The sequence below is a fragment of the Ochotona princeps genome, chromosome 26 (genome assembly GCF_030435755.1).
Source record: "Ochotona princeps isolate mOchPri1 chromosome 26, mOchPri1.hap1, whole genome shotgun sequence".
NCBI classification, from domain to species: domain Eukaryota; kingdom Metazoa; phylum Chordata; class Mammalia; order Lagomorpha; family Ochotonidae; genus Ochotona; species Ochotona princeps.
In genome coordinates, this window is record NC_080857.1 from 27,820,367 (window position 1) to 27,835,082 (window position 14,716).

Below are 14,716 nucleotides of genomic sequence, written 5' to 3' on the forward strand. Positions count from 1 at the left end.
TGCAGCAAGTACTCTGTTCGAGCTCCAGGAGGCAGGTAAGTGGGAGGTTACAAAGAGATGGCAGTTCTCAGCCTCATGGCGCGATCATCAGAGAGACAGCATCAACAGGCAGGTAAATAGTGCCATTCAGTTTTTATGGTGAGGGAGCCAAAAATATTGCTTTTAAAAATGTTATGGGGAGGAATTTGATGGATGAGTGGGGAAGTCGATTATGTTTTTTTAACAAAGCTGATAAGGCTTGGTGTCTATATGAACAGCTGCTTTTCACAGACCCAGGTTTCCACTTCTGGTTCTCAACAGAAACACCCACAGAGGAACATAGATGCCCACTCATACACTGCCTTACTGACCCCAGACACAGCCAAGGGCATTAGCAGTATAGCTTTACAGTGTGACACTTTTTTTCTGATATATATTCCTTGTCCCTGAACATTTCATGTGTGTTGCAGTCCAGCCAATAAAAGAACAGTCCTCTATGGTCTTCTTTGCAGACTGATTATAACAAAGCCCATTCACTGTTCTTCCTGCATCCTTGCAATGGATTATGTAAATCCATGATTATATCCATCCATGATTTATTTCCTCAAATTTAACTTCAAGTTGAATTTTCGTCACAACAAAATCATAAAAGGTAGGATAATTTTAATGTAGAATTACCATAAATGCCTGTGAGTGAAAGCAATGTTATTATAGTGCCTGCCACACAGTCACTGCTCAACAAATGGTAAGATCTGGCATCATTATCACAAGGCCTATCTCTGGATGATTAGGAATATGGTGGGCTATGTTTTCACTGGAAAAGCAATTTAGAAAAAATTTATCAGAGTTATTCCAAAAAATCCATTATCAGTGGCCAGGGACTGATGATACATTCATGTCATCTCCATTTCAACCCAACTCAAAGGTAACAAATGTACTCACAGTACAAAATACTCATCATAACATGTTGTAAAACTTCATGTATGTGGTGGGGGCATTTGCTTTAGTTATTTCAAACTGTTGTTTTCAAAAAATTATACATATGCTCTCTGACCTAGCTGTGAAGGTACCAGTTAAGATACCTGTGACCTATATTAGAATACCTGGGTTCAATTCCTACCTTCCTACTAAATCACACTGGGAAGCGCTAATGGCTCGAATGTTTGGGTCCCTGCCACCCAGAAAGAAGAAGAAGACTGACTTCCCAGCTTCCAGTTTCAGCCAGGCTCAGGTGTGGCTGTTGTGGACATTTGAGGAGTAAATCAACGAATGGGCTTACTTTCTCCTTCTCTCTGCCTTCCTTTCCCAACCTTCTACCCCACCCTGCTTCTTCTATTCCCTTTTCTCCATTCTGTCTAGGTATACGTGCTTCTATGTATAGGTCTCTGTCTATATTTCTCAAATAACATGTTAAAAATGATTTGTAATTCATAACTCAAGATTTGTGTCAAATACAAATAAACACTTGCATGAAACTTGGAAGAAAATACATTAATTTCCCTAAAGAACCAAAGATCAATCCCTTTTTATAAAATATACCAAGTGAAAAGACTTTATATGGGGCTGGGGAATGCGGGCTCCCCTGCTGGCCAACCACTCCCACTGGAAAGCATGATTTGGGATGGGGACAGACCAGACCAGGCAGGGATATAACACCTGTGGGCCTCATGTGAGCTAGACAAGAGAAGGGCCAGGTTGGGCTGACTGTTTCGACTGGTACGAGCAAAACTTAGAATGGGTGAGGGTTGGTTGGACTTTGCCACAGCATCAGATGGCAAAAGCTGGCACTGGGGGCTAATTCTGTCAAGTTAAATGCCAGAACCACCTGGAGAGTGCATAATCCGGAAGTTGGAGTGGCCGAGTAGGGAGATAGTGGGCACCTCCCTCGTGGGTTACCATCCCACTGGAAAGCATGAAACCCAGGACAGGGGCAGGGGTGGCTAGACAGAAAGGCACCTGTTAGTATGTGTGGGCTGGATAGTAGGTTGGTTGGGTTGAACTAGGCTTCAATGCCCATTGACAAGTATGAGAGCTAAATGGGATGTCACCCCAACTAGGCTGCAGCTCCCACTGGTTTGCGTGAGTACCGAGTATGGAGTGGGTAGGATCGAGCTGGACTCCAACACCCATTTGTTCAAGTGAAAAACAGGGTTGGAAACAGAACTGACCCAGCAATTGCAACCACCAGCATGTGCATAAGCTGATTGGGACGACGGACGGTGACAGACTCTGTACTGGCAAACTCACACAAGAATCAGGTTTGGGATCATTTCAGATGAAGTTTCTTCGGAGATGCCTCAAACTGAACTGCTGATCTCAGAACCCTAACCATGAAGAGACTGTCAGCCAGTGGATTCTGACTAGGTTTCATCACGATTGGAATGGCAAGTTGGCAGCAATTCAGAACTGTTGAACTATCAAGACTGCTTTAGCAGGACCCCTGGAGCGTGCCTCATATCGGGGACCTGGGATGGGTGGGAGGCTGGGTGGGGCTTTTCCCTTTGTTTCTCCCCTGACCCCAGATACAGGGGGAAAAGGATGATATTAGTGTGGAAACAATGGTATTACCCACTTTCCAGTAGCCCTTGACTCTTTGTATCCTAATCAACTAAGTAAGATTATTAAAAAAAATTCAAATATAGAGACACACACAAAAAAAAGACTTTATATGGGAGAGAAGCCTGAGAGTTGCCGAGTCTATCCTGTCAGTATTCTTGTTTTTCTTTACCTTTTCACTTACCCATCTTTCTTTCATTCTTTCCATTTTGAGGGAACTTATCTATTTATGATTCTTTTATAGACACACAAGGGACTTTTGAACAACAACAACAAAACAACAAAAAGTATTTTAAGTAAAGTAATTTTAGGTCTTTGGTTTCCAAGGCAAAGCTTCCTTTCCAGAGGAACTGAAGGGAGAAAGAGATAAGCAGCAGAAGTGAGTGTGAGGACACTTGCCTCCGGACTCCACATGGAAGAGCTATCAGTGGCGTAAGGATCTTCCAGACCCCGGCTATTGAAGGCTGTCTCCGTCTCCAAGCTCTCCTCCGTGGAGTGGTGACTGGGGCTTTCGTTAGATGCACCATCAAGCCTGTTTTCCCCTCTTTCACAAGGGAACTGTACATTGGTAGTGATGGAGAGATCTTCACCATATGACAGGTCCTCATGATAACTTACTTGACTGGCTCCATCCAAATCTAAATTTTCAATAAGAAAACGATTTCAAGTGTGTTATTTCTTATACTTTTTAGCTGGAGAAACTGAGAAATTACAATGATTAACACCACAAAATAAAACTCTAATAACACCTGCAGAAGTAAGACTCCATCTATACGGTTTATACATTTGGTCCATATAATCAAAACGAACATTAGCTCTGTATGTGGGGTATAAGAAGATTTAATACTTTCTGATAATATGAGCACAAAGAAAGGATATTTATGTGAGAAGGAGGAAACAAAAATCTTACTATTATGCTTTAGTTAATGACCCTTAGACTTCAGGGATGGATACAGAAAGAAAAAAGCTAGTAATATAGAGATGACATAGTCTCCTGTCTTCTCCTTTTCTTTTCCTTGTCTGTTTTACCCTCTGCTCACAAGTCTTCAGTGGTTTATCCCAATTAAACAGTTCTATACATGGCCATGCATTTGACCTAATGATTAAGAGATACCTATATCCCATATTGAAGTGTTTGGGTTTGATTCATAGCTCTGCTTCTGATTGCACACCCTAGGAGGCAGCAGTGATGGTTCAAGTGAGTTGGTTCCCAGGCACCCATGTGGGAGAACTGGATTGAGTTCCCAGCTTCCCATTTCAGTACAGCACAACTCATTCTGCACTGTAGTGGGCTGGTTTGGAGTAAACCGGTGGATGCAAAGTGCTTACTTGCTTTCTACCTCTGAAATGAAAGCAAATGATCTTTACTTGGTGTCTGGGGAGAACACTGAACTTGGATTAAGATGATCTGAATTTAAATCTTACCTCTGCTTTTAATATTAACCAAGTTCTTGGAACTTTTTAGTTCTTACCTCAAATATGATAAAAGAGGGTCATTGTGTTTGCATAAATTAATACCACCTGTCTCCCAGTAAACATCCATTATTATTAGACTTGTTTGTGTCTCCAGTTTGAAATGTCCTCTTCTAACATCACATCCCATTCTCCACTGTTTCTTGTCACCTGTGGTTTCGCTTGTGTCTGAATTTTTGTTCACGGTGTACCTCTGCATTGCTGTTCAAAGTAGTATTAAACCCTCCTCCACCCCATCCATCAAAGCTTCTACAATTCTGAGCCCTTCCTGTCTCTAAACAACATTTTCTCTGACTTTCATGTTGTCTACCCCTCCTCCCTCTTCACCTTCTCCTCCTTTCCCTCCTCCTCCTCTCCCTCCTCCTCCCCCTTCACCTTTCTTTCTCTTTCTCTCTCTCTCTCTCTCCATCCCTCCCTCTCTTTTCTCCCCACCACACACACACAGTTTGTCAGTCTCCTCCTTTCCTCTCAATGTCTAAGTACTCACAAGGTAACAAAAGTTAATGGGGTCTTCCTAATCAATAACCTTCCCCTTGCTTTGGTCCCTACACTGCAAGATCAGGTAAGGGTGCCTTATCTCTCTGGCTTCCAATAGCTGATACCCCAAGATGTGAGAAAATTGGAGATACAGCCAAGATGAGTAGGATGATAAAGTCTGTCATGAGTTCAGTTTTCATGTGCATATGGTACAAAGCAATCATTTCCACTGTTAGCCTTTTATAACCTGAGCTAGAAAATAATCTCTACACACATCCACTGCCTCATCTGAGTCTGCTGATGACTTTTCACTAAGCCTGCAGGTAACTTTAACCTCTAGGCAAGTAACAAAATCGTTGAAGCAACCAGTTGTGCAGCAGCATAGAGGGATGGTGACAATGGTTCACTAGAGAATATACAACTCATCTATAACCAGCAGTCAGACTCAAAAAATGCATTATCACCCTAAGTAAGCCACATAAAAATATCTTCAGGGTGAATTGGTTCTTAGGACTCAACTACAGACTCCTGAACTGGGACTGCACAGCAGTCACTAAGAAGTCCCCATATCTGAATTGTTACAAATTGAGATGCGTTCCCTTGGAAACACTTTCATACAACACCACAACATTTTCACATTCACATTTCGAGCTATTTGGAAAACATACTACATAAAAAGGCCACAGAAAATGACAGATTAAAGGAAACTCCACATGCAGAAATCTACAACAAAAAGAAAAATTTTCTTCCAAGTCTCTAATTAGCACAGTAAAATGTCCTATTAAGCAGTGGGCCATCCATCAACATGTGTAGCACCCAGCAGGATTTCAACACAAAATCTAACTTTGCCAAGAAATTACTCCCATAAAATTGTCTCATGGCTTTAACTCCTACAGTGATAATACCTAGATCAGTAATAAGGGAATTTTCAACAGCTACATTAAGCCTTGAAAAGCTATTCATAACTGAAAAACATAAGAACTATATTAATATAACAAAGCATTTTTCGTGACAGACACACAGGGAATGAGGCAGAAATGCAGATTAAAATCCAAATCAACTTGCAAGGAGGAGAAAAAGTGATCCACCTTGACATAAAACAGTCTTCACAAGCCTTGATGTTAGAGAAGATCATGCCATCTCAAACATAAGCATAAAAGTAACTGCTTATTATCAGAGAAGTGTACTCTGAATTCTTAAGCATAGTGTGTCTTATAGACAATATTTGTGTTAGTAAAGAAATTTACCGGACTTTGATGTAACAAATCCTTTCACCCAGTGACTTCTTTTCATATTCCCAACTCTTCTTCCTCATCACCAGCAATACATTCAAAGACTTTGGCTTGTCATCTGTGATGGTTTTATACATCTTCTAGGCTAGGAGTAGGTGTCAGTCAGTCACACATTAATACAGGTATTATTGTGAAAGTACCTTATGGCTATTGGCATTGGCCACAAGCTGCTTGGGATACTCATGTCCCACACTGGAGTGCCTGAGTGGAATCACAATGTCACATCCAGTTCTGAATTCTTGCTAACATGAACCCTGGGAGGCAGTAGGTGGTGACTCACATGGTTGAGTTCCCGATACCCTTGTAAGAGACTCAAATTGAGTTCTGGCTTTGGGCTGGCCTTAGCCTGAGCCACTGCAGTAAGGCTCTTGGGAACTGAAGCAACGGATGGGGAGCTCTGTGTTTGCCAGCCCCAATCCTTGTCAATTTCAAGTAAGATTTTTTTTAAAAAAAAAAAAAGGTATTTCTGGAATTGTGATTAAAACACATAATCAGCTGACTTAAAGTAAAGCAGATCACCCATATATAATCAGTAAGTTGAAAGATCTTTAGAGAACTGAGATTTCCCTGGAGAAGGAAATCTACTGAAGAGAAGTTTCTGCTGAGACCTGAGACTCGCAGCCAGTCTAATAGCCTTCCCTATATATTATAAGCTATTCACCATCACATAAACTGGTTTTTTTGCAATAAGCCTTTTGAGACACCTATGCCTCTGCCCATATACACATACATAAATAGCCATATTTATATTCCTACTGGTTCCATTTCACTGAACGATGATTAATGCACCATTCCAAATCAAACTGACTACAGATTCTGGGGAAACTGGCTGTTTTGATATGACACCAGGGAAGTAGCATCTACCTTTTTTGGATTATTTTAGGAATAAAATCTTCTAAAGCCCAAATTAAGGCTACTGCTCAAGAAAAAATCAACCCCAGAAATGGACTGGTATTTTGCAGCTCACCTTTTACACCTATAAACCTTCTACACACCATTTAGACCACTGTTGAGACTGCTCTGACAAATATATATGCAATAACGTTAAATGTAAAATACTGGGTGGAAGAAAACCTGCTTGGACTATGCTTCTGAATTAACTATCTCACCACTGTGTCCAGAATTACGGGTCTCACCTAAGATGAAACATGACAACTTGCCAATAGTTCATTCATAGTTCACATTTTAATTAGATTTGGACACTAAATTCACTAAGACTTTTAAATGCAATGTTGAAAGGGGAATAATAGTCTATAATTATGTGATATTAAAAGGCCATGTTTACAGCACATGAAGTAACTAAATCAATAGAGGACAGGCCGAGAAAAAAAGGCCCTCTGTAGTATATGATTAATCTTTCCATTATTCTTTAATCATTAAATCAGGCCCATTGATTTAAAAATGAACAAAAAGAAGTGACACAGAAAGGAAAAATATGCAATAAAAACTCCATCAATATCACCAATGCATTTGGTAACCAAAACTTTGGAAAACACATAATCCTAAGAAAATTTTGACCTTCTAAATCTACCAGTAATTTCTGCAGCGTAATAGACATGCTCCCTCCCTTCATAGAGAAAAATTAAGCTGTTCTATCACTATCTGTCAGAAATTAAGAATTACCAGTCATGACAAGGGGTAAGTTATTGATAATTCCAGGAAGGTAGGGGTTAGCATAGTTGTCAGAACTCTCAGAACATTGGCCATTTGTGTAAATCAGAAAGTAGACATTTGGTCTTCTGGGAAATGGGGCCATTAGCTCTAGAATTAAACAAGTGGCTCCTACAGAATCAACCATTATTAACTTTCATTAGCTAACATTTGCCCTCTCAATGGAGGAAGGAATGCTGTGATGTAACAGCAGAGAAAGAAAAACCAAGAGAATTGCAGAGGAAATGACAGCGGCTCAGCAGCCATAGGCATTGTGGTTGTAGCCCAATGTGGCAATAAACATGTTAATGTTGGCCCATGTCAGTAAGTCAAACTACAGAACCAGATAGCAAGATATTCCTCATAATAAATATTGGTCCTTGTTTTTTTCTTTATCAAATTGAAATTTTCTCTCTTGTCTGTTTCTGCAACCTATTTTTTTTTCTCTGTACTATGTTGAAAACAAAGATCTATGATCAAGCCCTTATTGGTTGGGCTGACAACACGCCCATGAGGAAAGAAGGAAACTAGTGAACTTAGGTCACCGACGCCAACCCATAGAGGCAGATGGCTGATAGCCTTTACCCAAGCACGTTGCATAACTTCCCTGTTCCAATACCTGTGTCTCTTCATGCCTCTGGGCAGACACCAAGAAATATCATGCCATTATTTTTACATCCTTTCTCCAAGATAGCTTGTCTCATGTTATTCTCCTTTCTCGATGATCCAGTGCAGAGTGCTGTGGTTAAGGGACTTAAAACATTCTTAGCATTGGTTACCCCTGATTTAGATAGAAGGATATGACACACAAAAAATACCTTGAGAAGCAGACTCTCGGATGCTACCTTCTTCATGGGTAGAAAGAAAATTGCTGGATGTTGGCCTCTGCTCCAATCTTGTTTCCTTTCTTTTCTCAGAGGCCACTGCACAGAAACTCTGGGACTGGGATACAGAAATCTCAAATTGCTTGATGATCTCCTCATCACTGCCAGATGTGGACAGCTCTTCATCCTCCCCAAAGCTGTTATCTGAGACGAACAGAAAGAACGAGGAGTCTCCTGTGAGCCACATGAGTTATAACACAGAGACAATGTGGGAATATCAAAGAAAAGAACATATACGATTAGTCTGACTCAAAGCAGGCTTGAAACACAGAGAAAGAATTTAAAGTACTTTGGAACACACACTGAAATCCATAGGGATGACACGGGAAAATAAGACTCATGAAGGTAATTAGAGCTAAATGGCCAGAGTCCAGGAGAAACCACAGGGACACCCAGCATCAACATAACGAGCCCCACTGATGTGTAATGTGGCTTAAATATGCTCATAAGTGGGAACGGGAAACCCATCAGTTCAGTTGCCTCACGCGCAGAAATGTGCTTCTAGCCTCACCTCATGTGTTAAAACATACAGAGCCAAGTGCTACTTCAGAGAAGAGATGCTTACAACTACACTTTTCAGAAAGCTTCCTCCTTTTGAGGAGACTCACTGAGTGTGTGTTTTAAGTTGCTTATACCAGAAATATTCTCAATCTTCCTCTGCATGAAACAACCCAACTCAGATGTTCCTTTCCTTGTTGCTTTAATATATTTGTGTGCATTTGAGGTAGGCAAGATATGGGATACATATAAATTGTAAAATGCTTACCATCATAAAATGACACACTTATCATCTTGCCTAGTCTTTTTTTTGGTGGTAACTGCTAAAATATGCTCATCTACCAAAAACTCTAATATGATTTTATTGCCCATAGTCTTCATTCAGATGGCCAGATTTGTTCATCTCACATGTCTACTATTTTGTACTGATGGACTCTACATCTTCTTACATCCCGTCATTCTCCTCCACTTCATCTCACTGCTGGAAACCCCTGATTCATTCTTTATTTTTGTATATTTAACATTTTTTGCAGATCCAAGTATAAGTGAGATCATATAAAGCATTTCTTTCTGAGTCTGGCTTATCTCATTTAGCATAATGTTCTCCAACTCTATACAGATTAAAGCAAAGTTCAGGATTCTCTTTTTTTAAAGTATTACTGTCTGTTTCTTCGTCAGCCATTATAACTTCCACGAAAATGAACATACTCTATTTGGTGAACTTCTGTTTCCCCACTGTGCAAATTCAAGCCTATTGCACACCAAGGGTGCTCAATAAAATTCATTAAATATTGAAGGGATTGGTGAAGACAACGTTCTCCAAATCCTGAGCACTTACACCAACACTTAGACACATTTTCCTGAGCCTGAAATATTTTTCTCCAGTCCCCATTTAAACAGTCAAAGCTCCGGCTCATTACTGAAGTCTCACACTACATTACACATCTTTTTAAAATTTATTTTGTTTATTGAAAAGGCAGAGTTACAAAGAGAGAGAAGGAGGGACAGAAAGAAAGAAGAGATAGATGGGTGTATGGAGAGAGATCTTCTAAGCACTAGCTCACTTCCTAAATGTTCACAATGGCCAAGGCTGGGACAGGCTGAAGCCACAAACCAAGAGCTTCTTCCTTGGGAGCAGGGACCCAAGGACTTGAATCATCCTCCTCTGCTACTGCAGGCACATTAGAAAAGAGTTGTATTGGAATTGATGCATCCAGGATGCAAATGGGCACTCACATACGATGCCCACTTTCCTTTATCCCTTACACCACAATGCTGGTCCCCACATCATTTTCAAAGTCATTCCTTGACTCCATACATTACCCAACGCACTTCATCCATATACTGCTAGAGCATTCTGTTTCCCATGGCCAGTGTTGCCTCCTGCTCTTATCATGACATCACCGACATCAACTAACTACCAATCATTGCAGCTGCCCACCAGAGTAGACCATGAGGGAAAGGGACACATCAGAATGCTTTCTTTGGCATCCAAGCCTTCTCTATGTCACCTCACAGAGTAGGCCATAGTAACTGTTGAACATGAACTGGAAACTAAAAATAAAAGGATCCTAATTATTTTAATCATTTCTTCCTTCTATTCAGACAGTAATTCCAGAGATAAATACGACTGTTAATTCACAGGTGGGTCCTGAAGATTGTTTCTGAACCAGAAATTAAGGGGGAAATAAAAAGCCACATTTCACAAAATACTTTTAAATGCCATCTGGACAAAGTATTCACTGCCTGGCTTGGTTAATGGTTGACATTCCTATGGTTCTTTGGAAGACTAGCGATAACAAATACTCAGTGCATATGTGCTGGGCACAAGGTACTATTCTAAGTGCCTTGTGCACCATTTAATCCACACCAAATCACTATTATTATTTTCATTTTCCAAGTAGGAAATTAAAGCAGACAGAAGTATAGAACTGACTGATGATCACACCTGCAAAAATAGGGTGAGTGAAGAATGAATCAAAGCAGCTTGTCTCTGGCACTCACATTTTTACTCATAATATTACAGAACCAGACAGAGAAGACTGGAAAGGCTCTTCCTCTGAAAACTCACATTGGCCAGCTGATATAGCCAAGCCCCAGATCCTCTCTGGCTCTGTTTTCTCATTTTTAGATTACTTCTAAAACCAGGCTCACTTCCCAGGTCTTTTCTAGCACTAAAATGTTCCAACTCCAATGTTCCTGTCTGTCAGGCTTCAATACTCCATGTGTTTCTCCCTAATCTTCTCATTTATAAAGCAGTTGTCCAAGAACATGAAATCAACTTTGACATGACAATTTTCCTGGAGGGTGTCCAGCAACGCAGTAGGACCTGGAAACCTTTACACTAGAGGAAAGTAGATTTGCCACTTTCACACCAGCAAGCCACACAAATACCATCCTATGAGAAAAACATCTCAGTGAACAGCCTCTGCAATCCTCCATGTGCTGTGCATAGCTACCTGGAATGGAATGGATCACCACATATGGGACAGATCCAAAATCCAGCTGCCCTAAAAGGAAATTTTCTCCATTTTTAGAGCATTGAAACTAGCTAAGCACCTGGGAAGCAGCCAGACAGACACATGTAAGAGAGGTCTGGTTGGGTTAGAAATCTACTGGAGCTGTTTCCGACTCTGAGATTGCATTTTATTTGTATTAAGACAGTGTGTGAAACATATGTAGTCATGAGCCAACTATTTCAATGGGTGAGTCACTGCACGGTTATTTGTACATCCACAAAAATAGTGATTCAAACAATTAGTTTACTACTACAGGGCCCTTCAAAAATTTTGTGTAAAAGCAATTAAATGATGTTTACTTTGTGAGAACTTTTGAGATAACTGAATATCAGGAGGTATTTAAAAAGTTCATTAGAAAATGTTATTATAAAAGTTTCAATGTTTTACACCAAAATTAAATTCAATTTTCCATTAATGTTATGAATTGTCCTTGTGTATGGTCAATGATTTTTTCCCCATGCATCATTGATCACACAGCAAAGTTCCTTTCTACTTGATACAGTCATATAGTAATTACAACATTTGCCATATAGTGAACATATATGCAGACCTTCCTGGGACTTTGCATATATTATCCTATTTAATCATCACAGCAGCATCAGGGAGCAGGAACTATTATTATTCTCATTGTGTAGATAAAAGATAGAGACACAGAAAGGGCAAATAAGTTTCCATAAAGTCACAAAGTTAGGAAAGAAAGCTGGGAGTGGAAGGAACATATGCCAGTATGCACATCATCAGATATTACTTGTATCAGGAAATCCAAAGCATGTCAACTTACTCTTTAGAGGGAGGGAAGAGGGGGCTCTGCCACTTCCACCTTGAAATCTGTCAGGAGGCTGTTCCCTTTGTGGTGGACAGAAGAAAAGCAGTGGGAGTGGGAATACATTCTGATAGGCTGATATGCTGTAGCCTCACCGCCTTATTGTTCCCCTGGGATTGTAAATACAACTGCACCAGCTATTCTAAGTCTCCCTCCCCCAGAACCTCAGATAATTAGTTTAAATAGAAAATCTGTGATCACTCCCAAATGCCACTGAGTAGCAATGAAAGTCAACTGTAGCACTCTTGCAGAATAAACACAACCCATTCCAGGCATTTCTTTCGTGTCAGCTATGGTTTTAGAACTTAATGTGTGCAAACTTATTTCACCTTTCACTTTAACTCAACATAGTATGTGCTATTATGCCCATTCTAAGGGCACAGAAACTAAGGCATAGTGAGGTTAGTAACTTCCACAGCCCTAATGTAGTACAAGTAGTGCACTAAGATTCGAGCCCACGTTGTCTTGCTTCAAAGTTCATGTTATAAATAATCCAATAAACTTACCAAAAGAAAAAGCTGCTTGAATCCTGGCCAAAACTCAACCAAAGTGTAGACTGGGATAAGTAGGATTTCATGGATGCATATTTTTTCATACTCACATAGACAAACTTAAATCTATGAGGCAGCGTGATTTCTCTATGTATATTCATGCCAGGGTCCCAGAGTTCCAGGTTTAGTCACATAACTTTCTAGCCTCTTTCCAAATATTTTTAAAATCAAAATTTGCTCATTATCTGAAATATTTCAGCTACTTACTTTGCAGTGCATCTATGCAACAAACTAAATAGCTTATCTGGATTTTATTTTTGAAAAGCATAGAACCTCTTCCAAATTGTGATACTTATTTCAGAGTTAACAGTATTTTTTGAAGTGTCACATAAGAGCATACTTTTATTTGCAGAAAAGTAGAATCAAAGATATGGGTTTATTTTTGTGCAAATGTTGTTCTAAATTGATACACAGACTTTTTTACAAAAAGCATTTTTCCAAAAACTTTTTGAATACCTCTCTTAAATATCAAGTTCAAATGATTTATAAACTAACCTAGCTTGGAAGCATCTCTCATTCATCCAATTAATTTGCTAATATGCCCAAAAAATACAACCAAAAAATGCAAAATTGTTATAGATATGAATGCATCTTTAAGATTTATTTATTTTACTTGAAACTCACAATTACAGAGATAGAGAGGAAGGAAGCAACAGAGAGAGAGAGAGAGAGAGAGAGAGAGAGAGAGAGAGAGAGAGATTGATTGAGACTTCTTTTCTCTGGTACACTGTCCAAACGGCCATAATGGCCAGAGTTACGCTGATCCAAATCTGAGAACCAGGAGTTTCTTCTTGGCCACCCACTTGAGTGCAGGGGCTCAAGGCTTTGGACCATTCTCTGCTGCCTTCCAGGGCCACAAGGTAGCTGGATTGGAACTGGAGCAGCAAGGACTAAAACCAGTGTGCTGGTGGGATGCTGGTGCTGCAGATGAAGGGTTAGCCTGCCTGGCACTATACCAACCCCATGAACATCTTGAAGTTGAGATTTTGTTCATTTGCCTTAGTCACAGAGCTCAAATAAGTCTTATGTGCCTTCTCAGTATCCACCACAATGGAATACTCAGACTCTTCTGCAATCTTGTTGCCCATGGTCACCTAGTTTTATCCCTTAATTCATACACTATTGCCTTATTGCTCTAGCAGGAATTTCATAACTTTGGAAGTCACATAGTCTTCCAATAATGACCCATTAATATTGAGACCCTATTATATTACGCAGGTTTTGATTACTGTAACAGATACATGAGAGAACCTGCTTAGGAAAGTAGGAGGTTATTTCAGTTCACTGTCCTGGAGGTGCATGGTCCAATACCAGACAGATACATTGATCGGTTGTCTGATGAGGGCTGTGAATGATGGAATGTGTGATATGTGTAGGAGATGGATTACATTGTGGGCAAAGAAGCAAGGAGAAAGAGACTGGCAGGACACTAATCATTTATGCCTACGTGACCTTTCCTTCTAAAGGTATTTCCTTACAAATCCAAGATTCATGTGTGGGGCTCTACTTTGATGACCTAATCTAACTTATTCACATTTCAAAATCTCTTCCTTCAGACACAACAATTGGATTAAGATTTCATCCTTAATCCATTAAACATTAACATTAGTCCATTAACCATTAATATAAAGCTTCAGGATCCAAGCTTTCAACTCATGGACCCTTTGGGGACACCTGAACTTATATCCAATTCTAGCCTTAATGCAACAGAGGCAGAGTATGTCTCTGTCTCTCTCTCTCTCTCTCTCTCTCTCTCTCTCTCTCTCTCTCTCTCATCTTCAATGTCTTTTTCTAATTTAAGGGGAGCAGAGGAAATTCCAACTTCAGTTTCCACGTGTGATAGGAGGAAGGTAGGGTCCCAGTGTTAACAAAATGATCTTCTTGGATGCAACATTGAACAAAGGCAGAGTGGTTGAGGGCAGCATGTGAACCAAGCTGTTGGAATTTGAATCTAGGAACTTTCGTTTGCTAGTATGTGACCTAACCAAATTCCTTAATCTCTTCGAGCTTCTGA

At 40.0% G+C, this 14,716-nt stretch overlaps 1 protein-coding gene across 1 annotated transcript in view; it reads right to left on the minus strand.

The window, feature by feature from the left end:
* The window catches only part of SYT16 (synaptotagmin 16), an 85,942-nt gene that overhangs the window by 25,219 nt on the left and 46,007 nt on the right, over positions 1–14,716 (minus strand). The window contains exons 2-3 of the mRNA XM_058655308.1: positions 8,246–8,455; positions 2,935–3,173 (exon numbers count right to left, since the gene is read on the minus strand). Of these exons, the coding sequence (XP_058511291.1) occupies positions 2,935–3,173; positions 8,246–8,455 (449 nt within the window). The remainder of the gene's footprint in view (positions 1–2,934; positions 3,174–8,245; positions 8,456–14,716) is intronic.